Source organism: Olea europaea, chromosome 10 (assembly GCF_002742605.1).
Source record: "Olea europaea var. sylvestris chromosome 10, O_europaea_v1, whole genome shotgun sequence".
Classification (NCBI taxonomy): Eukaryota; Viridiplantae; Streptophyta; class Magnoliopsida; order Lamiales; family Oleaceae; genus Olea; species Olea europaea.
The window spans coordinates 45320633-45348188 of record NC_036246.1 but is presented as its reverse complement, the minus strand read 5'-3'; the positions used below and the strand labels follow the sequence as shown (position 1 = coordinate 45348188).

The window sequence follows — 27556 nt, the reverse complement described above, 5'->3', positions numbered from 1 at the left end:
TTACATCAAATACACTAAAGATGGCTATGTCATTTTATGTCTTTATGTTGACGATATGCTTATTATTGGTAGTAACAATAAGATGATTGAATTCACTAAAAATATATTAAATTCGAGATTTGATATAAAAGACATGGGTTTAGCTGATGTTATACTTGGAGTCAAAATCTCAAGAACATCAAATGTGCTTGTTCTAAGCCAGTTACATTATGTGGACAAAATTTTGAAAAAATTCAGTAAGGATGATACTGACTTGGCCAGAACATTGATAGATACAAGTCAACATCTATCCACAAATAAGGGTGAAAGTGTCTTTCAAGTAGAATACTCGAGGGTTATTGGAAGTCTAATGTACTTAATGAGTTGTACAAGACTAGACATAGTCTACACAGTCAGTAAATTGAGTAGATATACGAGTAATCTAGGAAATGATCACTGGAAAGGTATAGTAAGAATACTGAGGTACTTAAGATATACTCGTGACTATGGAATACACTACACCAGACATCCAGCGGTCATTGAAGGATATAGTGATACTAATTGGATATCTAATATAAAAGACTCAAAGTCCACCAGTGGATATGTGCTCGCTTTGGGAGGTGCTGTTATCTCATGGAAATCCTCTAAACAAACAGTTATAGCCAGATCTACGATGAAATATGAGTTTATAGCCCTAGATAAATGTGGTGAAGAGGTCGAATGGTTGCGCAACTTCTTAGAGGATATTCCAAAATGATTCAAACCTGTGTCTGCAATTTGCATATATTGTGACAGTCAATCAGCAGTAGGAAGCGCACAGGGTAACATGTACAATGGTAAGTCTAGACATATACATCGTAGACACAATACCATTAGACAACCACTCTCAACTGGAATTATTACAATTGACTATGTTAGGTCAAAAGATAACATTGTGAATCCGCTAAACAAAGGGTTAAATAGAGATTGAAAGGAATGAGACTTAAGCCCTTGAAAGAATAAGTCATTACAAAGGAAACCCAACCTAGTTGACTAGAGATCCCAAGATCTAGGTTCAAAGGGATAACCTAACTGTAAAGGCTTGATAAAATCACTGTGAGGGTATCACCTCCTGTCCATTCATATGATATAACAGTGATGCCCGTAAGAATGAAGGTTAAGCAATAGGTTTTTAATGATTCTTATGCGTCGAAAATCAAGCCAAGTAATGCGGGTTACTTGTAATAAGAAATCACATGTGAGAAAGAAGTGGGGCCACTTCTAAGAGAATTGTGTGGGGCTGAATTTTTAGAAACTCTCATAGAACCAGACATATGTTCATGGCCAAAAGGAACATAATAATGAGAATTGAAGGGTGTTAGGAAAAATCCCGTGTGAAGTATATCTAGGGATGTCAATTGGGCTGAGCCGGCTCGGCTCGTGAAAAATGGGCCCGTGGGCGGCTGGGGCTCGTGAAATCACGAGCCCGAGCACGAGTCGAGCGGGCCTCGCCCGTAGGCGAGTCGAGCGTGTAGACGAGCCACGAGCCCGGCTTGTGGCTCCGTCGGCTTGTGGCTCGTTAAAAATAACGAGCCACGAGCCGAGCAGCTCGTGCCTCGTCGAGCCTGACCGTTCTGGTCACTGAACTTTTGTTTAGTGACTAGAACGGTCACTGAATCAGTGACCGTTCTTTGTTCAGTGACCAAACGGTCGCTGAACTTTTTTTTCTTTCTTTTTTTTCCCCCCATTTTTTTACTATAAATACCCCCTTCCCCCAATTTTTTTTTTCATATCAATCTCTTCCAAGATTACAACTCTCTCAAATCTCAACTATCTTTTCTTATATCAATTATCGAGTTTTTACTCTCTTGTGCTGCAAAATATACAATATCAATTCAATTCAATTTTTCCAATTTATTAGTTACAATTTCAATTCATCCAATTCTCAATTCTCACAATCTCACTACATTTATATTCATCTAGTCAAGATTTCATCATAAACAATCACAGAAATGGATCAACGTTCATTTGTTGAGAGCTTGTTCGATACAGGATGTGAGTCATTGCCACATCATGAGAATCGCCTAGTACGCCGCAAAGTCAATTTCCAAATGAATTTGCTGGTCTAAATGACATATCGATACCTGAAGATGTTCACATTCACGGTCAGGGAAGCCACATTCCAATTGATTTGGATGATATTAACGTTCCCGAAGCGGAACATGAAGATGAAGATCAGCAATTAAATATCCCAAATGCGAGGGGAAAGCGAAAGGCCAAAAAACAAGCAAAATGTTGGGATCACTTTAAGTTGATTTCAACGGGAAAAGTCGTTGATGGCCTTGCAGAATCTAAAGCAGTATGTAAATATTGCCAACAAAGATTGGCATGGCAAAAAGGAATTGGTACTACTCATCTCAACCGCCACTACAAATCATATGCAGCCAGACATGGACTTCTTCCAGCTGATCAAACACAATTACAATTTGGCAGTCCAGGCGTCGGTTCTACAACTTCACCCCTATCCACGTGAGTGTATTCGGAGGACGAGACTCGAACTGGAATGGTGAAATTTGTTGCCGCCACTGAGTTGCCTCTGGCTATTGCAGACAACCAACACTTCGTCTCGTTCGTGAAAGAATATCTACAACCGAGGTATGTTGGGGTAAGTCGAAACACTCTTCGTGCCGATACAATAAATTATTTCAATAATTCAAAACAACAATTAATTATGGATTTGCAACAATATGGGGGTGTTATATCCTTCACTTCTGATATATGGGAAGGGGTTAATAAAAGAGCATATATAGCTACAACCGCACACTATATAGACCCACTTTGGTGCATGCATAAGAAAATTATTGTTTTTAGAATTATTGAATTTTCTCACAATGCTAATAATATATATAATGCTATTATCAGTATTGTTAGAGAATATCATTGTGAGAGTAAAATTCGATCTTTTACTTTTGATAATGCTAGCGTTAATAAGGTAGTCGTCGATAAATTGTGTAGGGCACTTCAACCTGATTTTGGTGGGTATTTGTTTCATATTCGTTGTGTGTGTCATATCTTGAATTTAATTGTGCAAGATGGTTTAAAACATATAAAGGATGAACTTCAAAGGATTAGGAATGTATTAGTTTATATTACGATCTCTCCTAGTAGAAAACAAGCATTTGAAGATTTTTGTGCCGAACTAGGGGTGATGACTGCTAAAACATTTGTTAGCAACGTAGGTCATAGATGGAACTCTACATACTTGCTATTAAAATCATGTGAAGGTTTCGAAAGTTTAATAACTGACTTTTATAATAATAAACATGTTAGAAGTAATGATGATGGTATGTTAAATGAATCCGATTGAATTTTAGTTTTGAAAGTTAAACGATTTTTGACATCTTTTTATGAGACTACAAAAATTTTATCTGGCATTTATTATCCCATAAGTTGTATGGTGCTTGAACGCCTTTACATAATTGCAAGAACATTCCATAAATATAAAGATGATCCTGCTTTTAGTGAAATTTTAATTGTTATGGAATTAAAGCTTAGAAAATATTGGGAAGAACTGCCTATGTTATTTCCTTTAGCATGCGCAATGGACCCCCGATATAATATTTCGGGAACTAAATACGTAATTGATCAAATCAATAAAGTTTTAATATTTGATACACCTATCACCTATAAGAATTTAGAGCAAACATTATGTGGAATGTATGATTTATATGCGGAAAGAATGGGTGCAAATGTTAGTCGGGTACCCTTTACTGCACCTACTCCTTTTACTGAAATTGAAGAAGATGCTGCGGAAATAATGAATTTATTTCAAGGCATTAATACATTTAAATATGATGCAACTGCAATGTGTACATCTAGTGCCATATCGTCTACATCTGCATCTCATCAAACATCGGCCGAAACTCAAAATGCGATGCCTGTCGAATTAATTGATTATTTCAATCATAATATGCCAACAGAAAGAACGATTAAAAAAATTTCAGAAGAAGTAATTGAATTCTGGCGAAAGTATGAAAGATGTTGGCCAATTGTTTCTGCAATTGCGAAAGATATATTGACACCTCCGGTTAGCACTGTTGCTTCGGAGTCTGCTTTTATGGAGGTAAAAGGGTTTTGACTGATGTCAGGAGCCGACTGAAAGAAAATATTTTGGAAGCGTTAATGTGTGTGAAGGATTGACAGGACGCTCATTTTCGACTACAAGATAAATACGCTGAAATTGCATGTCGTCAGGTAAGTGATATTTGATTTAGTTATATTAATCAAAATTTTTATTTATTTTTTAATCGTTAAATTTAATTTTTTTAAAAATTGTACACGTACAACAAGTTGTTCGTGTACAATTTTTAACTCCGCCTACTTAAAATTGATGTAGCCGGTCCCAAACTCGGATAAAGGAGGAGGGTTTATATTTTATTAACTTTAAAAAGAAATCAAAAAAATATATTTTTTGTAAATGTATTTCAAAAAATAATTCGTTTTCATTATATAAATATTTTATACTTTATAAAAAGTATTACAAATTACAATATGATGTAAATAAAAAAAAATAAAAACTTGTTCTCGTTAAATTATTTGTATTTTTTAACATTTTTTATTTTTAAAACTCTATTTTTTATTAACTTTAAAAAAAAATCAAAAAAATATTTTTTGTAAATGTATTTCAAAAAAAATTCGTTTTCATTGTATAAATATTTTATACGATTATACCTTATAAAAAATATTACAAATTACAATATGATATAAATAAAAAAAATAAAAATTTGTTTTCGTTAAATTATTTGTATTTTTTAACACTTTTTATTTTTAAAACTCTATTCTTTATTTTCTATATAAAAAAAAAAATTAGGCGAGCCCATGAGCCGAGCTCGCCCAATTTCAACGAGCCGAGCCCGAGCTCGGCTCTCCACGAGCACGAGCACGAGCCGAGCTCGTGGCATTAAGTCGGCTCGGCCCATTGCCAACCCTAAGTATATCATCGTTTACACAAAAGGAAGAAAAGTTCAAAGACATCGCGTCCACTAGTCAGTCAGTAAAGTAAATATGTTTTCACAAGGGAAAGTTCAAAGGGTAACACCTGCCTATCCTATGCAAGCTTCAACTGTTGAACTTTATCACCAAGTCTTATGTCGTTTCGTGTCTCATCCAATTTTCATTCATGTGGGGAATTGTTGGAAAAAATGAGTAAGCGGCTCACTTTTGGGACAATTTTCGGTGAGAACTGTTGGTCCAATTTGGAATATCAAAGCTGATATGTGTTTTCCTCCGTGAGAACATCGAAGTCGTGTATTTATTTGTTAAAAATGAAGCTCAGGTGAATGAGAAATTGAAGTTTAAAGTGGACCATTGGAAATGGTCTATATTGGTGGAAAAACTATAGTTAACTTTGTCCTACATAGAAAAACATGGAAACCAAAACCACTTTATATATGACTATGCATTGGAATTGTGTGATCATGTGTAGCATAGAGGCTCTTTCCATGTGCGCGCGCAGGGGGTACAAATCACGGACAGAAATAGCCTTCGGACCTTGAACTTGGGTGCGGCGCGACCTGCGCACACGAATGTCGGATCTAACAGAGCAAAAACTGGACAGTTTGGATTGTCCGCGTTTTGCAATTTTATTTTATTTTTTTGTGATTTTTTCAAATGACTTTTGATTGTCTGAAACTCCTAAAACTCCAATGGTCGAAACCGAAGTGTAACTCCGAAAATTGCAATGGTTAATGCAGAAAGTAATGGTCAGATTCAGTCTGTATAATTTCACTCAATTTTCAGCAGTTTATACACTGCAATTTTCGTCTGCCTCCGTACAGTTCTGTTTTCTATTTTTGTTTTGTCTCCTCCTGTGTTCATTCCAGTAAGGTGATATTGTTCGAACACTCGTCCAGTTCGTCGGAGTAGAACTGCTGTGCTCGAATTCTGCTGGTTACCGTTGTATCCTGGGAAACAGGCGCTCGAACTAAACCTCTAACAGTACGGTGAGATGACGAATTTGTCTTAAGGAAATTGTGTTTACACAGGCCTCTGGGTTAAAAATTTATTTCCAATTATATATGCTTTCAGTTTAAGTATCTGTGCTTTAATTATTTACAGATTTACACGATTTCAGATTTTATTTAGCTTTCTGAAATTTATATTGCTTTTATGTTTCTGCAAATAATATAATTTGTCATTCTTATTCAAATAGTTATTTAGATAATAGTCTGTATCTAAGTAATTTGTGAAAAATAAAATTAAGAAAAAATTTATGTGAATTTTTTTTTCGAAATTGTGTTTGTGTAAATTATATGAAAACAAAAATACCAAATTCTATGTTATCTAAAGTCATTGTATGAGAACAAATAGTTGTGAAAATTCTGTGTTTAATTCTCTGTCAAATACGGTGATTGCTTGCCAAATACGGTGAGCAGTCGCCAAATACGGTGAGCAATTGTCAAATATGGTAAGTGTGAATCTAGTGTTTAAAACACAAATACGATATATGAGAACTCGATTTCACTCCATACACTGCTGATTAAATATAACATCTTGCACCATTTTGCAGTAGGAAGCACGTAAGTATTTAACTTCAACAATCAAACATAACAGAGACAAAAAAAAAAATGATATTATTCAAATTAAAAAAAAAAAAAAAAAAAAAAAAAAAAAACACAGCATGTCAGCATACCCAACCACCGGCAGCGGCTGAATCCGAGTGGACGGCAACTCCTTGGACTGCAAATCATTCTTCAAAATCTTCCCTTTGATGTTTTGCTTTCGCCGCGTGTTGTAAATCTTAAGCCGCCGCACCGTGGCAGCACTCCGCCCACTTTTGGTTTTTTCGTGCATTTCTATCAACATCCAGCGAATGCTTCAGCTTTCCTGATACATTCATCGATTTCATTTTCTTGTTCGCCATCTTGTTCAATTAACACAACAAATAAAATAAGGTCAAAGCGTCAATAATATAAATAACATTAATTAAAGGGGAAAAACGTAAATTTCAACTTTTCAAGAGCAACGAACGCAAGTAGCGATTATTATTCATTTCTTTAGTGAACTTATTAGAGAAAGTACCACCAGTCACCAGAGACACGGAAATCTAGTCGGCATAAAGTAGAGTTTCAATTCTCTGTTTCTAAGGGGATTTTCACCGTTGTTTATATACGTTTGCATAGCTGAGACCTGAGCCTTAGGGCAGGGTCCAGATAGTGGAAATTACACCCTTCCCTACATTAAAAATCCACATTTCTAAAATCAAACCCAATGTTTAGATATTCTAAAATCAGGTGTTTTTAATTAATTAATATATATAAAATATTTATTTTTAATAAATATATAACACAATTTCAACCCCAAACCCTAATTATATCCCTCATTTATTCTCTCTCCAAACCCGTTCCTCTCATCCCTCTCGCCTCTCTTCTCTCGTCTCTCAATGTCCATCTCTTCTCTCCTTTATCTCTGTCGATGACACAGTTATCTTCTCTCCTTCGTCTTTATCGGCGACGCAGCTTGCATCACTGTCGTGAGATCCAGTGTAGATCGGTGATACATTGTGGCAAGGTGGATATGATGATACATTGTGCAAATTGTGGCGATGGTGGCATGGTGTGTGTTCAGCTGGACGGTGTTGGTGTTCTGTGGTGATGTGAATCTGTGGTGTTGGGGTGTGGCGGCGACTGTGGTGGCAATGACTTGGAGAAATTTGTTAGATCAAGTGTGGCGGTGCTCAGACCAGCCAAGGTTTCTCCGATTTCTGCATTATTTGAGTGCCTTATGTGATGGATTTGATGGTGGCACCATGGCTGTGGTGTTCTGTTAGATCGGTTAGTGGATCCGGAGATGGCAATCGTGGTTGTGGTGGTGTTTTTGGGTTGATTTGTTTGAGGTGGGAGTGTTGTTGTCGATGATGGTGTGGGCGGTTATTGTGATGGTGGTTCTGCATACAGGTGAGATGAAGGTGGTCGTGGCAGGTGGTGATTGGGGGTCGACGGGTTGAGAGGGGGTATTTGTGACCAATTATTTAGATATAATTTGTAGATATAATTTGTAACTGATAAATGAATTGTGACCAATTAAAACCTTGATTTTGTGATTAATCAATGAATTGTGACCTAAGAAGTTTTTTTATTTGTGGCCGACAAATTAGATGTGACCAATAACAATTTTGATTTCGTGACTTATAAAATTTTTTATTCGTGATCAAAAAATAATGTGACCTATAAAATTTGTGTTTGTGACTTATAATTTATTGAGTTGTGACCGAAAAATTAATCTGTGATCTATAAAATTTTTGATTCGTGATCGAAAAATAATATGTGACCTATAAAATTTGTGTTTGTGACTTATAATTTATTGAGTTGTGATCGAAAAATTAATCTGTGACCTATAAAATTTTTGATTCGTGATCGAAAAATAATATGTGACCTATAAAATTTGTGTTTGTGACTTATAATTTATTGAGTTGTGATCGAAAAATTAATCTGTGACCTATAAAATTTTTGATTCGTGATAGAAAAATAATATGTGACCTATAAAATTTGTGTTTGTGACTTATAATTTATTGACTTGTGATCGAAAAATTAATCTGTGACCTATAAAATTTTTGATTCGTGATCGAAAAATAATATGTGATCAATAAAATTTTTAATTTGTGACCGAAAAATAAGTTGTGACCAATAATATGATAAGTCGTGACTAAAAATTAATCCGTGCCTAATTATTTTTGGATTTGTGACCAATAAACAAACTGTGACTTACAAAATTTTTGAAATGTGATCGTAAAAAAATTTGTGAAATAAAATTTTTAATTTGTGACCAAAAAATAATAAGTAACTAATTATATTTTTAATTTGTGACCAAATTGTATAGATCTATGATCTAAATATATTTAATTAATAAAATAATTAATTAACTAATTAAATTATAAATAATTTTTAATAAAAATCTGATTTTAGAAATTTGAAACTTGATTTCTTGTTTTTGAAACGTGTCATAATTAATTTCTTAGTTATGAAATTTTCCCGTCCAGATATAGGGGGCAGTCTCGGTGTTGTTGGTTGGGGCCCCATACAAAGTGAATTGTAAAAGAAAATTATTTTCAAATCCAGCCCAAAATTTTATTTTACTCCAATCGACCTAAATCTCTATCCAAACCTAATGTCCAATTATTCAAACTTAATCAAAGACTTCACAATAATTATATTTACTTAATAACTAAATAAATTATTATATTTCATGCATATTTGAGTAAATTTGAAAAATTATATATCTATTTAAACTAAAATAAATGACTTATTTTAATAGTAAAAGACGATATATCTTTGACTAAGGTTACAAGTAATTAAATTTAATTTTAAGAATATTTTCACATATTACTGGATCATACTTACAACTAAAAATAAACTTATTTTGAGCACGAACCAATAGAGAATTCACTGAAATCAATGTTACGATGAATGTAAGTATAATTCCCAGATAATTGCATAATAAAGTTACATCCACAAATATTAAACCATCTCAGATAATTTAAACATGACAAAACTAATCAGAATGACCAAAATAGAAACAAAATCGTTGTGCAAGTTATACAACTAGTGATAATTACGACCCAATGATTGGAAGCTTCTCGACCGCCTCGCCTATCAACTCATTCTCAGTAAAAAGATCCTCTTGAACTGGAACATCCTTTAGCTGTTGTGATGAAATAACATCAGCAATAGCTTTTCTAGCCGCAGAGGCTTTATCATCATCGACTGCTTCATCTTTCTCCACATCAAATTCAATGGGATCCTGAGTTGACTCGTCTTCTTGTTTTGGAGGTGGAACAAAGAAAGGTATTTTCCCTCTCTGCCAATCGTGGAGAATCATCTTCGCAGCCGTCTTCAGATCAGGTTCACCTCCCTAAACACAGAACAAGAAGTCTATCAACTCACAAGAGGTTCACAATACCAAATCAATAATCCTCTGCTCAGATGAACAAACCCCGACCAAACACCTTCACCCACCCAAAACAATCACACATAAGAAAGGATTAAAGAAAAAAACATCCATGGAAGAGAGAGAGTGAATGCAAATGCACTAGATTTCTTCTCCCCCCCTCCCTTCTTTTTTGGTTGTGGGGCGAAGGCAATAACCCAAACTGCCAACTTGAAATCCCTTATTCCCAACATTCCAACAAGAATGCCCCCATCACACTATATGCTCGTGCGTTTGCCCCTGCCCAAGCAAATTGAAATTTGAAGATATTAGTAAGAAGGGGAACTTACCTTCAAAAGTTTTCCTGTAGACTTGCATAGCTGAAGGAGAAAGTCATGTTCATTCTCCCTGTAAACCATGGAGTAGAATGAGTTTCCAGAATTTAGCTTAAAGATCTGTGAAATTGAGCTGAAAAAATAGGCTGCATGATGTTTCGATTTTATATTCATGTTAGTCTAATGTGCAGAGGTACTAAGCAAGTTTCACATTTTCAGCAGTTATTTACTGTGAGAATTACCATTTCGACAATAAATCAACTCCACACACATTTCGAAATACAGAACTTAACAGCACAGACCTTTAAAAACATGAAAACAAAACTAGGAGAGAAAATACACCAATGTATTAAAGAAAATCATGTGGATAGAGCAGAAAGCATACCAGTCTTTTATCTTATATGCCCTTTCGAGATGCTCCCTTTTCACACGGTTCAGAACTTCACCAATATGCTCAGAAGCATCCTCCAAATTGGTCACACGTACCTGGAGGCACAGAGTCCATCAATGGATTTTTAAGCCAGTTTAAATAGTCAATTATAACAGACCAAAATGTGTCATTTTCTCTCCAGAGAGAAGGGCTAAAAGTACAAGGATTAAATGGGAATCTTGTAAACAATTGCAAGGAACTAAGTTCTACATGTTCAATATCAAAAGATTTGAAGTACTGCAAAAGGCAATCACCAGGTAACATGCATGTATACAAGCAGAAAAGGGTCCAAGTTCCCATTGGATGTGCTGACACTGGATATATAAATCACCAAGTAATCAAAGACCCTGACCTCGAGCAGGCATTTGGCTATGCAAATTTGGAATTTTGACAGATACTCATCATACGAAAAACTAATAACTCCCTTGTATACCCTCATGTTAGAAACATAACTGCACCCCCCCCCCCCCCCCAAAACAAAAAAAAAAAAAAAAAAAAAAAAAAAAAAAAAGGGGGGGGGGGGGGGGAAACACTTTCAAAATACAGTATATCCCCCACGTACATAAGTACTTTCTGGCCCGTATCTTCTTCTGGCATCAATCTAGACTCCTTTTCTATTATAGGAAATGGTTTGTTGATCAGACGCCGAAAGGAATGCACCCATATATGCAGTAAGGTTGAAACTACTAAGGAAAGCAATTGCCATTAGCAAAAAGCGTACATAAAAGTCTGCCTCTACACAAGTTCTGAATGGTGCAAAGTGGAACATATAAAAGAAAATAAAAACAAACTAAAGGAGATTTGGAAAGCATCTCTTTCACAGTTCTACAGAAATATCTAACATTCACTGTGTATTTAAATCTAGGTCATAACAAGGCAACTCCTAGCTGGTTTCCTTTTTTTGCCTTCAAAAACTGTTATGCTTGATTGGCTAAGCAAGTACCATTAGTTAATAGACACCAAAAAATCCTCTTAACGGTAGGAATGAAACTAAAATCAAGTCTTGTCATAAACGGAAGATCAATATCAGTAAACATAGGGTGGTATGGCAACAAACTCGTGGATTTACTTACCACGCCCTTCAAGACAATATCAGTTTCTGTGTCCCTATTTTGGTAAACAACTCCAGGGCAATCGATCAGAAAGATCCTCTTTGTAAGAGTTATGTACTGCCACACTTTAGTCTCTCCAGGAATTGGTGCAGCCTTGCAAACCTGTTCAAGGAAAAATATACACTCTAAAATGAACTATTTACTAGCTTGAACATAAAATGATGATTATACTTTTCATATCATCCTCTGAAAATATAAAAGCAATGTTCCAGCTGTATCAAGTCAAACAAAAAATCCTACGGGAAATCAGTTTAGAGACTGTGTGAGCACAAACATGACTGAGGACTTAAATTTATTTACTTCCTGCATACCATTCTTACAGAAACATTTCACCCTTCATACCAATAAGGAGCTATAAATCTGAAGATATATTTTGCATTTATTTTCACGTAATGCTTTCAGAGGAGAAAATATGAATTATGAAATTTCATTGTTATATGACTGAAATTCTGAATTAGAAAATATGCACAATTAGGGCTATTGATACATTAAAAAGTGTTCAACATTATTCATAAAAAGTTGGATTATTGGTATAGTTACACAAGGGGTACTTTAACAAGTTTGCAAAGACGAGAAACTATTGGCAGGCTTTAAATTTTAGTCTCTATGCTTGAATCTTAAATTTTGCTTACGCCAAGGCTACTAAAAGACCATGGCTTTGAAAATGACTATGCAGTAGGGCCACTTGTGAAAGAAGTATGAAGGTCATATGTAGCTGTTTTCTAATTCAAACAATCAGATATCAGAATCAAATGTGCATAAAAAGATAATAACCTATGTTTGGGACAATATCTGATACAAATTTTCATTGGAAGGTAATGAGCATTATCATCAACTAAAAAATTGCCAGACATTTCAAGAACATTAAAAGTTAAAATGAAGATTGGACCATATACCATTCACACGTACTTCCATGTTTAAGGCACCATTTACAAATTGTGCATACCCTTTTCCATGAAATATGTAATCAAATTGTTTCCTTTATTATAGACCACCAAGAAAGGGGCAACTTTTCATGGAAAAGCAAAATTTTGTGCCTACACACTTGAGCATGGCTTCCAAACCTTGAGAAAAGATAACTGATGCCAGGGAAGAAAAAAGGGTACTGAGAATAGTAACTCAAACTAAGTTAAAACAGCAATTTGCATATGATAGTCCTTTGTCACTAACAGATGAACAGATTGCACAAATAAAAAACTTGCACACAGATCCAAAACAATAAAGAAAGTAGAAAGTAGAGGTCAGTTCTTTTTCTCAATCTTTTAGACTGTGTAACTCATTAGTTCACTCCAAAAATAGAAGAGAGGAGGACTTTACATTTTTCGTTCGCAGAGTGTTGATAACTGATGATTTTCCAACATTGGGATATCCAACAAAACCCACAGATATAGCTTGTTTGTCACTTTTTAAGCGGGAAAATTGTCGCAATACTGATAAAAGAGAACCCTGAAAATGACAAACAACAAAATTATATGGAAGCAAATAAATTTTATTGATGATGAAGGGCAGACTCCCAAAGAGACGAGTATGCAATGTCAACATGCTGTGTGGGGCTATTGTGAAATTTTCTCACAGTTTGGACTCGATAATGGTTTGAAGATCTCCTTCCATTTTTTATTATGCTCCAAGTAAAACCAGAACAATCACTTTTATACTCATATTGTTCATTTGGCAATAACATAACATAATTTTTTGACATTACATATTTGCATGACAAGAAAATGTTACTCTATTACGATTAAACAAGACTTGCAAAAGCATAATGAGAAGTAATAATCCTTATGGCAAGTGAGGAATTCCAAATATAATCCACACCAAATACTTGCAAAAGCATAAATGAGTTGTAATATCATGAAATTCACCAGGATTATATTTTTGTGGTGAAAAGTCAGTTGCATACCTTGCCAAACGACTTGTTTATGCTCGCATGAAATGCTAGAGCAGGGTATTCCTTGGATAGTATTCTAAGCCATCCTTTTGTAGCCCAGGCTGGAACCAAATCGCACTGAGGGAAAAGAAAAGATAGCGAGTTTTGAAGAACAAGAGTGAGGACTTAATATACACTTGTATAAGAAATTAAACAGAACACGCAAAACATAATAGTACAAACCTTATTTAATAGAAGAATCATGTGCTTATGCTTGCAATGCTCCTTCAAATGTCTCTCCAAATGATAGCATCTTGTACCTTGTGGGTCTCTGGCATCTAGCACCTGCAACTCAAGATACAAGACATAAGTGCCATCTATTTCCCCTTTCTCCCCCCTCTACAGGTAAAAGATGGGGAGAGGAGTAAAAGGAAGTACTAGTCCAAATTCAAGGAAGTCGAGCAGCAACAAGAAGTACATTAAAGGCATTTAAACTTTCAGATATGTTCAATACCTAAGTCCCAAGTGTAGTAAAAAAAATCAGGAAAAAGTAAATTTCATTATCATGCCCACAATATTTTAGACCTATTCAACCAGTGAGAAAAAAATGGAAGTAACATATTGTTTGTTCCCCTACCTGGACAACAACATCAGAAGAGTCGATCACTTTATAGAGCTCTCCCCATATGCGTTTACTTTGACCCTTCTCAAACATTGTGTGCCGAACAAGATCTCTGAATCCATCCTCATTTCCTTCAACAGATGTACTAGCACCATATTTCTCTTCAAAGGCATCTGCCAAGTTGAATTCAAACCAAGAATTACGGAAACAAGATTATGATACACAAAGATCACTGACATCTGTCAAGCCAGGTTACACGCGAAAGGTTGGAAAAACAAGAACATGAGATGAATTCTATTTACCTTGAGAACCATCAGCCCTCTTCAATAATGATTCGTAATCAGATGCCACCAGCTTTGGTCGCTTCCTCTTTGTCTTGGGTCCAAAGGCATCAGCAAAGGGCTCTGTGTCGAGAAGGTGAACCCTTGCTTGCTTAGGGAATTAAAGAAAATGATCAAATCACCAAACAAAAAGATGTAAGAAGGACAAGACTCTTGCACAAATTTACTATTTCCTCGTACTAAAACCAGAAATCGACACACAGAAGAGCTTCAAACCTTCTGATGATCATTCAAAAGGGACATGGGGATCTTTCTTTCCTTCAAAAGTACATTGTAGTTGCTTGAAAGACGATTTTGAAGTTCTTCACGGAAAAACTCAAGCTCTTTCTGATTCACAACACGGGTGTTGCCTATAAAATTGAATGAGCAAATAACTTTTTAATTTCTTCTTCACCCTAAGCAATTGACAGAGAGAAGAATGGCACAAAGATCAAATAAAAGAAACAGAGATCAGCATCCTATCCATGCACGTGAAAGATTTTTCCAGTAGTTTTCAAAGTAAATCTGCAATTATTTCATACTTAACCCCAAGTTTAATTCATCCGCACAAAATCCATTACAGTTTAAAAATATACAAAGTAAATTGAAGCAATTAATAGCAGAGTTATATCCTTTAATTCTACACATTGAGCCAAGTCCTGAGTTAGGACCAACATCAGCCATTATAACCTTCTAGCAGAAGCCTTTAAAAAAAAATAATAAAACAGTTAACCCTCATTGTCTCTTTTTAAATACATTAAGCAAGGAGCTCTCCACAGGAAACACCATAATCTTTTAGATGGCAATATATGCTCTATCAACTATGATAAAAGGTTTTGGCCTGCTCGTTCTTCTGCAAGATTTTCCCTTTGGTCTAACCCGAGAGGGGGCAGGTCAAAATGTTTTTTTTTCCTAGTCTTTATACACATTTGAGTTCTACAAAGTGAGCAACTTTATGCATTTCGGAGTTTACAAAATATTTCACCTTAAATTCATTAAACGCATGCACCAACTTATGGTACACAGCACGTAATCATTTAGATTCAGCATCAAACATAATTGAGACCAAAAATAATACTTCTCAAACAAAACAAAACACATCATACCAAACCACCGGCGGTCAGGCTGAATCCGAGTGGACGGTAACTCCTTGGACTGCAAATCGTTCTTCAAAATCTTCCCTTTTGTGTTACGCTTTGGCCGCGTGTCGTACATCTTAAGCCGACGCACTGTGGCGGCGCTCCTCCCATTTTTTGTTTTGTTCGCATCTCTATTAACGTCCAACGAATGCTTCGGCTTTCCCGAAACGTTCGCAGACTTTTCTTTCTTCTTCGTCATCTTCTTAAATTAACACTACAAAAAAAAGCTCAAAAACATAAAACTAGGCAAAGCAGAAATTGTTCAAAACCAGTAAATATAAGTACCAGATGAACGGCTACTGTAGTGGTTCAATGGAGAACCTTGTAGATTTGAAACCCTAATTCGGTTATGGTTTGTCCCCAGCGGTGGACTGAACCGGTCATCCCGTTTTTATTCCATAAGACCGAATCGGTTTGACCGGTTTCCTATTCCTGCTCTTGTTAGATGTTATTATGGAGTTAACTGAACTTAGCTTCATGCTTTTTATTAGTGACTGAAATTTAAAATATCGAATTTTAATTATTGAATTTAGGTCCAAGTCTTGATTGCTTTGAAATATAAAATGTTGAGTTTTGACTGCTGAATTTTGAAAAATATTTTATATTACTTTCTAAGCTTTGAAAAGTACATTACTCACTGAATTTTGAAAAATATTGTACATGACTCACTGTAAACTCGATATTTTTAAAGTTCAACAGTTATATTAGTGAGTAACGTACGACATATTTCAAAGTTCAGTGATCAAAACTTGACATTTTAAATTTCAGTGAGCAATCTAAAATATGAACCTAAATTCAGTGAGCAATCGAGAATATTGACCTAAGTTCAGTGACCAAAACTCGACATTTTAAATTTCAGTGATCAATCAAAGACATGGACATAAATTCAGTGACCATTGGAACAATTAACTCGTTATTTATTATGCATAAGTTACAGCTGTAGTCCCCAAATTTTGACCCTTGTCACAGCTTGTCCTCAATCCCTTTTTTTTTTTTGCTTTTTTTTGGGTAACAATTTCATCCAAAAATGCTAGTAACGTGATAGAAAAAGACAAGCTTATTTTTTAATTTAAATATACAAAAAGAATAAATCTAAAAAGTGAGAAAAGTATCCAAGAAAAATATAAAGTCAAATCATGTTCACATTTTAACATATTACATTTTTATATCTCGATAAATATTAACCAAACATAATTCAATATCGACATTGTTTTGTCAATTATTTTTCAGCATTAAGATGCCACGAGTGAAGATTCGGAATCGGCAACCATCAAATCATGATTATATATGATTGATTAACTATGATAATTAAGATTAGACCCTAACCCACCTTTGTTAATACCTTCCCCGCACCACCACTAGAGATTTTAAGACTAAAAGATCATATTATCGTCATTGAATTAACCATCAAATCTTCCTTGTGCAAAGAAATGGCTCATCAAATCGGATAACGATTGATTTGCTACTTTTTACCCCTAACTTTCGAATAGTTACTAACAACAGTTTAAGGTAAATTAATTTACTTACAAGTAAATTTGTTTATAAAGATGATTTCGTGTGATTTTGGAGGATTTCTCAAACCAGGCGTTGGAGAATAAGGATGCAAATGTCATGAATTCAACGTAGTGGAAGTTGGAGAAAATAATCAGTACAAATATTTGATTTACAAGTGCAAGGAAAACAAAATTTTCTCGATAAAAATGAGGAGGATAAAGGTATATTTATTTATTTATTAACTCATAATTTACATATTAAGTACATTTACTTTTAAGTCAATTCTTATCCGATTTAATACAGTGCACTAAACATACCCTTTAACACGTAGAACCATGCACCACACAACTACATGAATACGAGTGTTTAGAAAGTTAGATTCTTAACCCTAGTAAGATGAGCTTAATTCCTTTGGTCAAGCCGAAGGGTTATTTTTTAATTTTCACCAAATGACCAATTTCGTCATTACAAGAGTACTATTATCTTGCAAAATCATGTCATTGGAATAAGCCTTCTTGACACACTGTGTTACCTCTTAATTGGTTGTAGATTTGAAATTGCAATTTGAAACCAATAGGTTCACTAACTTATATGTGCATTCCTACCAAATGAAAATAGAAGGTAAAGAGAAACTGCTAGGTGCGATTATACGAGTCATAATCGAAGCAATAAGGATCTAACAACTGATTGTATTTGTACATTATTAGCATTGAATAAGGTGGCTCCAGAAATCTCCACAGCCATATTCGTTTTGTCGAACTAAATTTGACATGACGTAAACTTCTCTTCATTGTATTACACACAAAACACATTTAACGTACAATATTGAACAAGAATGAACAATACGATGGATAAGAATAATTCAAACCTAATACAGTGTTTTACTAGATAATTCAACAAGAAGTGTCAAAAAGGTAGGACCAAAGCTCTTGTACGTCAGGCCGTGTCTTGCTAGCTTATGCAGAAAAATGTGAGGCTCAACACAGACACAGGCCCAACCATTGTCATGACCTTTTCAATCAAAAAAATTGGGTCAAAGAAAGGAGAGAGATGAACAAAAATATCACTGCACGATTTGTAAATTTGATTATGATCATAAAATTTAGTACAAAACCAACCATTTTGAAATTAAATTACCAAAGAAACCATCCATCCAGGTTCTGGATGAGCAAGTCCTCAAACCACATTTTACAAAAAACCACAAAGTAAAGGCTCATATTCACAATATGTTCCTCCCTATTTTTATCAATGAAAAGAAAGAACTTTCACTCTAACGAGAACTAACTGATCTTTGCTTCAGATCATGGATTCTAATTTCTCTCTGAATACTTCCAGCATGGTAGCAAATGTTACAATTCCAACGACACTGCAATCATCTTCAATAACCCAAATATAGTTTACCCGATGCGCGATTGCCTGTATCATCACTGCCACCAAAGAACTTCCGGGATGGCACACTATTGCCTCTGCCCTTCTCACCATTCGGGCTGAGTAGCTGGTAGATCTACCATATCGCCCTGACCTTGACAATGTCCTAGTCGGGGATGGCAATTCCTCATCAGAAGATGAGCTGAAGAGAGTAGTACTGCTGGAGGATTCGATCACGAAGTCCTCTAGCATATTCTCAAGATTTCTCTCCTTCAACCTCGCCTCAACCACCCTCACAATTTCCTCAGGAGGGCCTCCACAGTCAATGTAGGCCAGTAGGTCCCCGGCTGAGAGGGTTGTAATGGCAGCTGCCACAGTCTCGTCACAGCAGGCGAGGGCAAAGGGCGAGATCTCACCAATCAAAGTTCCATCATCATCAATAACCGCCACCGAAGTTTGATCCACTAGGGATTGGGAGAGAGCTCCAATAGCTGATGAAGCCAGGGAGTGGTAACCAACAGCCAAAAATTCAGGGCTGATTATGCCAAGGGCTTCAATGGAGAGAGTCGGTATCGGGGAGAAAAGGCTAATTGAGTTAAGAAGGAATCTCATTATATCTTCTTGTGTCAGCCAACAGAATTCGAGACCATTGTGAACTGTTGGACTCATTGATGATGATTTTAGGAGCTGTTTTCTCTTTGAATTGCCCGAGTTGTTGCTCTTTATAGGGACCACGAGGTTCTGGGCACCTTGGAGAATCAGATCAATGGCCTCAAGTAAGCTGCAAGAAAAATAGCAAAACAGAATTTGATTAAAATATAGAAAAAAGACTGCAACGATTAAATTCAGAACCTTTTTCCATGAATTTGGAGAAATTGATGATCCCAACTCCAAGAAATATCAATTTAATCTGAATTTACATGAAACAAAGTAGATAACACAAGGATTGTGAAATTTAACGCGTCAGGCATGAATCTTAAATTTCCCTGTTCCATTCAAGCTTGAATTAATTCAGCTAGGACTTTAAGCAAACAGTCACGTCATGGTAAAGTTCAATGCATTGAAATAATAAATCCAAGATTCAGACCCGTCCAATTCAAGAAAGTGGAAAATTTCCCATTAGTGAAAGAACAAAATATTCCAGCATAGATCTAGAGAGAAAGAGAGAGTTGTTATCATCCAATTACCTTGAAGAGGCCTCCACATGCCTCACAAGACCCTTAAACTTTGACAGCAAAACTGAAACAGGGGACTTCAAGGCCAAAGTCGGAGAAGATAAATTCTCTTCTTTGCAAAGATAAAAAATTATATCAACCATGCAAATCTTCCCCACACACACACAGTTTTGATCGCCGGCATTCAAATCCCTCTTAGAGTGATCACAATTCCACACACTGACGGAATTATCCTCTGTCGCCTTTAGCGCCGCCAGGGCATCACCAACTGTAGCGGAGACAGAAAGGGAACGGAGCGGCGGCTTGCCTAGGCAGAGATCAGCCACCTCAAAAGCCAACAAGCCAGCTGCCATACAAATACAGAGCCAAAAGGGTGTGGATTTGGGGTACAAAATTGAGAAATAAACTGAAGAAGATAGTGGAATTTTGTACATTTGGTGTGTGAAGTGCCTGTTATTTATAATTTTGAGCAGAGAAGGTGACAGCAAGACACGAACTGTGGAGCACTTGGAGTGGGACTAGAATGTACGGGCCAAAAGTACCAAACAAGAACGGCGTCCATTTCGTCGATAACATGGACATCAAAAATAATGTTAATTAACCAATATATTGATGTCAAATTTGTTGGAGTTGGTTTGAGAAATTGAAAATTTTGGTTAAGTACAACTAAGGAAAAGTGATTTGGTGTCAACATTTGATCAAATATTCGAACTTGGTCCAATAATTAAATTACGAAAGTAAATAGACTAACTTATTCTATTCGTCAAGTAAATCGCCGTATTATATTTGAAATGACAATCAATTTTGGATGAATGAGAAATTATGGTCCAAAGTTGGAAAGAAAAGAGAGTAGTTGTTTGGAAAATCTAGCAACATCGTCGCTCGCCTGGTGCTAGCCCGTCACTCGAGCAACGGTTCGATGAAGAGCAAGCAACAGACTCACTGTTTTTTACGCTCAAGCAATATGAAGGCGATAAGAGAGCGACAGCAAATGTTGCGACCCTTGGCAAAGGTTGCTGAGTTTTGGACCTCGTTTCTTCACTCACAACCTTTCTCCCAATATAAATAGGATCCTGGGGACGTTCATTTCTTCATTCCAATGATATGCAATCATAGTATAACATTTTCTTTCTTCCTTTCATACCAAAATTCTACATAAGTTCTTTTCATTCATATACGGAGTGCAAAAGCCAATTTCTGGTTCGTTGTTTTTGTATTTTGGAGTGCTACAGACATAAGAGGTTAGGCATTGTATGTTGGGAGTTGATTGCTATAGTTCGTAGGCATCGTTGCGGGGCAAAATCAATTTAAGGACAAAGAGTTCAACTCTTGTCTTTACTTAGCATCATTTTCTGGCATATCCATTAAAGTTTCTTTCCTTTTCCATCTGTTTCTTTCTTGCTTCTTTGTCGTTACTCCGTCCAATTTTAGGCAAAGCTTGGCAACGATATTTCCATTTTTGACGTCACTTTCTACATTATTCTCCAGCAATCTTAAGTCGATTTTGAGTGACTACCTTTTCCTCCTGTTTAAACAGATCTCATTAGTTTGGCGTCTTCTACACACTCAATTTGATTTTGGTTGATCTTCTGTTTTGTGTAAAACGGAAATGAATACAATTTTCAATACCGACTCTACTTAGAATGATAATTCGAATATTAAAACTTCGAGAGAAAATGTTCCTACAAGTACAATCCCTTCTGTAGTGATTGCTCCTTCCACTGTTCATACAAATTTCGTTCCACATGGATAGAAATCGAAAATTTTTATTGGGGTTAACTTCAAGAGATGACAACAGAAAATGTTGTTCTATCTTATAACCCTAAACTTGGCAAATTTCGTAAATGAAGATGCTCCAGTCGTGCAAGAAGGAGAAAAGAATAGGGCATCACTAATTGCATTGGATGCTTGGAAACATTCAGTTTTCTTGTGCAAAAACTACATTCTGAATGGCTTGGACAACGTGTTATAAAATGTATACAGCTCAAAGAAATTATAAGAATCCTTGGAAAAAAATATAAGACTGGAGACGTTGGAACGAAAAGTTCACCGTGGGAAAGTTCTTGGACTACAAATGGTAGATTCAAAGACGGTCGTCAGTCAAGTGCAAGAATTACAGGTTATCCTCCATAACATTCGTGCGAAGAATATGTCTCTAAGTGAATCATTTCAAGTGGCTACAATTATTGAGAAACTTCCATTCATATGGAGGGACTTCAATAACTATCTTAAGCACAAGCCCAAAGAAATGAATATTAAAGAACTTGTAATCCATTGAGAATTGAAGAAGATAACAGAAGTTCGAACAAGCATATTGGGAATCACATATCACAAGCAAGGGCCAATGTGGTGGAATCCAATAACAAAAGCTAGAAAAGGAAGCATTCCGTTGAAGCATCTAAGAAGAATACTAAGAAATTAAAGGGCAATTGCTACAACTATGGAAATGCTGGACATCATGTCGAAAATCAAAGAAGCAAGGCCAAGCTAATATCATCGAATCTAATGCCATATCAAATGGTATAATAGATATGAATCCGTCGACTGTTATTTCAGAATGCAACAATGTTGAAAATCCCATGGAATAGTGGGTTAATACATGTGCTACCCATCACATATGTGCTGACAAAGGAATGTTCTCTTCCCTACACTCTAATTGAGGGTGAGAAATTATTCATGGAAAACTCCTCAAGTTCAAAAGTAGAAGGACAAGGTAAGGTGATCTTAAAGATGACATCGGATAAGGAACTTAGCCTTAGCAATGTTCTTTATATACCGAACATTCACAAGAACTTAGTATCGGGTTCGTTGTTAAGAAAGAATGACTTCAAATTAGTCTCTGTATTAGATAAAGTTATACTTACCAATAATAATATGTATGTAGGCAAAGGATACATAAAAGATGAACTATTCAAATTGAATATCTTTACTATTATACCGAACAACTCAAAGAATAAAATATCTTCTTCTGCTTATATCTTAAGTCATCTAATTTATAGCACCATGGGTTAGAACATGTAAACTTTAATTCTATATGCAAATTAATGAATTTAAGTTTGTTACATAACATGCATTTTAATTATGGAAAGTGAGATATGTGTAGAGACGAAGTTAGCCAAAACATCATTTCATTCGGTTGAATAAATCATTACACCTTTGGAACTTATTCACACGGATGTATGTGATTTAAAGTTCGCACAAACAAGAGGTGGTAAGAAATATTTCATCACGTTCATAGATGATTGTACAAGATACTGTTATGTATACTTGTTGAAAAGCAAAGATGAAGCTTTGGAAGTGTTCAAACACTATAAAAATGAAGTTGAAAATAAGCTTGGAAAACGAATAAAGATGATTCGCAGTGTGGAGAATATATTGCTCCATTTGAAGAGTTTTATTCAAAATCTATAATTATTCATCAAACTAATGCACCATATTCACATCAATGTAGCGGGGTTACAGAACGTAAGAATAGAACCCTTAAGGAAATGATGAATGCCACATTGATTAGTTCAGGCTTAACTCAAAACGTTTGAGAGAAGTTATCCTTTCTATAAATCATATCCTTAATAAAATATCACACAAGAGTAATGTTGAGTCATCCTATGAGTTATGGAAAGGTCGGAAACCTTCCTACAAATATCTTAAAGCGTGTAGGTGTTTAGCCAATGTACAAATACCTAAACCTAAACAAGTGAGGATTGGACCTAAGACAATAGATTATGTCTTTATCGGATATACAAATAATAATAATCCATATCTATTTTTGTTCATAAATCAAAAATGGTTGATGTACATGAAGATACAATTATTGAATCAAGGAATGCTGCTTTCTTCGAAGATATCTTTCCTTGTAAGGAAGAGGAAACAAGTTCACACAAACAAAACTTATGATACTGCAATTAGAAATCATCAAAAATATAGAAATCTTCAAGTAGATAAGGAGCAAAGGCGTAGTAAAAGGCAACAAATTCATAAGACATTTGTTCCAAAATTTATAACCCATCTATTAGAAGATGATTCAATGTCCTCTCCTGAAGCTCCTTTTTGGAAAGAAGAGGTAAACAATGAAATTGAATCCATCATGAACAATCATGCTTGGGAATTGGTTGAATTCCCTCCGAAAAACAAAGCTTTAGGTTGCAAATGGATCTTAAAAAGAAATTGAAATCGGATGGAACAATTGACAAATATGAGGCTAAGTTAGTATCCAAAGGGTTAAACAAAAGGAATGACTAGGCACCCATTCTCCTTCTCCTTCTTTTTTCTCTCTTATTTTCAACAACACAATTTTCTACAAAATAATATTACACGCAACTAAAAAACTTTTCATTTTTTTTCAACTATACATTTAAAAAAAAAAAAGTACTATTCCAACCATTAAATTTTGAAAAGAATGGGAGCCAAACGGGGGCTAGATTCTTCGATACCTATTCACCAGTAACAAGGATCACGTCTATATGTATATTGATTGTAATCATGGCGTTGCATAATTTTGAAATACATCAAATAGATGTTAAAACTGCATTTTTAAACAGTGAATGGGAAGAAAAAATTTATATGGAACAACTTGAAAAGGTTTGTTGCTCCAAGAAATGAAAAGAATTTCTGCAAGCTTGTAAAATCGTTATATGGATTAAAATAAGTATCGAAACAATGGCATGAAAAATTTGACAAAATTATGTTGTCAAATGGTTTCGAAATCAGTGAATATGACAAATGCATCTACATTAAAACTGCATCAACGAATATGTGATAGTGTGTCTATATGTTTATGATATGTTAATCATAGGAAATAACTCGAACGTCATTTCCCCAACTAAGAAAATGTTAGTAAAATATTTTGACATGAAATATATGGGAATTTCTAATGTAATATTAGGGATTAAGATCACTAAGGTAATTGATGGTTTGTCATTGTCTCAATCACACTATATTAAGATTATACTTAAGAAATTTAAAGTGTGACGATAAATCGGTTAAGTCGCTAGTAGATTCAAGTTTAAACTTAGTCAAAAATACTGATGATCTTGTATCTCAATTGGAGTATTCATGCATTATAGGCAGTTTGATATATATATATATAACTGCATGCGTCGGGATATAGCATATATAGTCAACAAATTAAGTAGATTTACAAGTAATCTAATTATTGATCATTGGAAGGCATTGACTAAAGTACTTAAATACTTAAGACACAAGATTGGATATGAGTTACACTACCCAAGATATCTTGCGGTATTAGAAGAATATATCGATGCAAATTGGATATCTGACATAAAAGATTTGAAGTCTACAAGTGGTTATATATTTACCATTGGAGGTGGGGCTGTATCCTGAAAATCATCTAAGCAAACTCGTATAGCTCGATCCACAATGGAGTCTGAGTATATTGCTTTAGGTAAAGTCGGAGAAGAAGCGGAATGGCTTTGTAATTTACTTGAAAACATTTCATGTTGGGAAAAATTGGTACCTGCGATTAATATATATTGCGATAATCAATCTGCAATTGCTAGGGCACAAAATAGTATGTTTAATGGTACATCTCAACATATATGTCGAAGTCATAATACTATTAAACAGTTGATATCAAATGATATAATCTCGATTTACTATGTTAAATCAAAAGAGAACTTATCGGATCCTTTAACGAAAGGACTTACAAGATATCAAGTATATCATCTTTCAAGGAGAATGGGCCTAAAGCTTATCGAATGGAATCACCATAACGAAAACCCAACCTTGGAGATTGGAGATACCGAGATCTTGTTTCAATGGGATAACAAAAGTTATAAAAGATTCAAAGCAAAGCACTTACTCTAATTACTGCAAACTTAAAGTGCTAAAGTAAATTGTATATAAGGATAAGTATGTACTTTAATGATTCATATATCTTAGTGTTCGTCAGATTCCCGCAAGCGTACGGGTTCGTTGTACAAGTAATAATCGTGATGAGAGAGTTATCGTCCCACAGGGAATAAGGATCAATTTTTGTATATTTGATATAGTTAATTCGTATTTGTAACAGAAAAAAACGATCGAAGGAATAGCTAAATAGTTTTTATAACTAAAACTTGTGAAAATAATTAAATTTGGTTTAAAGATTCAAATGTGTAAACGTATTGGATTTCCGACGCCATTGATTAATTCTTAGTTCTAATTCTCAACCAAGAATTATCTCAATTTATGCAATTGCGACGATCGATAATTCCGTTTATTTATTTATTTATTATTCTTTCCCAAGATATAATAAACCTATGATTACCACGAGACGATCCTATTCCTAAGTCGAATTCATATGGCAAACATGCATTGACAATTAGAATTATCATATAAGATCGCACACGCCACAAATACTATTCCTAATATTTATTGCCCATGTGTCTCAATAATAGTGTTCTACTTATCGTGAGTTTTCCAACACTACGAAAAAGCAACTTATTATCCTAATGATGCGCAAACATTAAAACAATCTAATTATACATATTTTTGGAATCACAACGCAATGATTAGCATAAAAACATAGGTCTCGAATTAAAATTAAAAATTAAACAATTTTGTCATCATCCAATATGTGAAAAGGAATTAGCCAAACATGATGCGAGAATTAAATAAATAAAAGTGGAACGACATCACCAAAAAATTCGACGAAACTTGATTAATTTTTGTGTCAATGATCCTGCCGTCTCTTTCCTCTTCATATATATATATATATATATATTCTGCCTCAATGTTCGACTATTCCAATTTCTGCCCGTCTGTTCCTCCGATAGCTGCTGCCTTCTTGTACTTTGTATAATAAAATTCAGCAACCAATTCCCAGGCTGCCGTTCCTGTGCGTATGTATATTCTGCTCTGTTTCAGCCTCAAATTGCGTGAGAAATATATAATATTGTTCAGCAACTGGTAGCCCCAAAGTGTGTGTAAATAATATAAAGTATTGGCTGCCCCTTTTTTTTTTTTCTCCCAGACTGTTGTTTCTTGCGCGTATATTATGAATTGAATTCCAAGGCAGCTGCCTCCTTCACCCGGCTTTGGTTTCTGTGCGTATCAATATATTAAATTGGCCACCCAAAGCTCAATTCCCAGCCTTAAGTGTATGTATCTTTAATTCAGCAGTAGGTAGAATTCTCCTCTCTCTTTTTTCTCTTAGCAGCCGACAATGTATATCTATATGTTCCCCCAGGCTGCTCCCCTCTTTTTTCTACATGTGTTTGTATATATATACCTCAACAAGTAAACCCTTATTGGAGCCCAATTAGGGGTCCAAAATAATATTAAATTTGAATTCCAGGACAAGTCCAATTGAGGCCCACGTAATAGATTATTTTTCTTCAAGTCCTCAATTCTTTTAATGTGCAAAATTTGATCTCCAACTTCCATCCAACGTCCAACTTAGTCCACTACTTTAGATTGTTCCATTTTTCGCCCTTTTTGTGTCTTTCTTCAATTCTTCGTTCAAACATGAGTTTTACCTAAGAAAAATAATACAATAAAATTTAGATCATATTTTGCCAAAAGAACAATAAAATTATATAGTTTAGAGCCCCGAATAAGTGTAGAAAATACACTTATCACTTAGCATTGGAAAGGTAGGAGATCATCTATGTAAGTGGGGTCGTTTTTACGAAAATTTGAGGCTTAATTCTCTAAAGCACTTATGAAACTAAGAGTTGTTCGGGGCCAAAATGAACACAACCATGAGAACTGAAGTGGTTAGATGAGTTATAGTGTTGGTACAATTTCTTTGATTTACACGAACGACTGAATGGTTCAAAACATCATGTTCACCAATTAGCCTAGTAAATTTGA

General features: G+C 35.1%; 2 protein-coding genes across 4 annotated transcripts; both read right to left on the bottom strand.

The window, feature by feature from the left end:
• Positions 1–9397: 9397 nt before the first annotated feature.
• Positions 9398–16144, bottom strand: LOC111402522 (nuclear/nucleolar GTPase 2). Of its 3 annotated transcripts, none has more exons than XM_023030892.1 (12): positions 15993–16144; positions 15675–15921; positions 14806–14939; positions 14551–14680; positions 14264–14421; positions 13870–13971; positions 13660–13764; positions 13077–13205; positions 11721–11861; positions 10603–10703; positions 10233–10290; positions 9398–9867 (listed from the first exon to the last, which is right to left on the bottom strand). In XM_023030892.1, exons 2-12 carry the CDS (start codon positions 15904–15906, stop codon positions 9568–9570), a joined length of 1590 nt encoding a protein of 529 aa, XP_022886660.1. In that variant the 5' UTR covers positions 15907–15921; positions 15993–16144; the 3' UTR covers positions 9398–9567. The 3 variants fall into 3 exon arrangements, with proteins under 3 accessions (XP_022886660.1, XP_022886662.1, XP_022886661.1); XM_023030894.1 differs by having other exon boundaries at positions 15675–15906; positions 15993–16101; XM_023030893.1 differs by having other exon boundaries at positions 16029–16045.
• A 2108-nt stretch (positions 16145–18252) lies between these two features.
• LOC111402521 (CBS domain-containing protein CBSX5-like) lies at positions 18253–20295 on the bottom strand. The gene is made up of 2 exons (XM_023030891.1): positions 19757–20295; positions 18253–19350 (listed from the first exon to the last, which is right to left on the bottom strand). Exons 1-2 carry the CDS (start codon positions 20176–20178, stop codon positions 18498–18500), a joined length of 1275 nt encoding a protein of 424 aa, XP_022886659.1. The 5' UTR covers positions 20179–20295; the 3' UTR covers positions 18253–18497.
• Between the last annotated feature and the right edge of the window lie 7261 nt (positions 20296–27556).

Excerpts from the sequence above, each read along its gene's own strand:
- LOC111402522 (XM_023030892.1), bottom strand. The coding sequence starts at position 15,906 with ATGACGAAGAAGAAAGAAAAGTCTGCGAACGTTTCGGGAAAGCCGAAG. Across the intron at positions 14,940-15,674 it reads GCCTGACCGCCGGTGGTTTG|GCAACACCCGTGTTGTGAAT; the intron begins GTATGATGTGTT and ends TCAATTTTATAG. Across the intron at positions 14,422-14,550 it reads GAGGGCTGATGGTTCTCAAG|ATGCCTTTGAAGAGAAATAT; the intron begins GTAAATAGAATT and ends TCAACTTGGCAG.
- LOC111402521 (XM_023030891.1), bottom strand. The coding sequence starts at position 20,178 with ATGTACAAAATTCCACTATCTTCTTCAGTTTATTTCTCAATTTTGTAC. Across the intron at positions 19,351-19,756 it reads CATGTGGAGGCCTCTTCAAG|CTTACTTGAGGCCATTGATC; the intron begins GTAATTGGATGA and ends TTTTTCTTGCAG.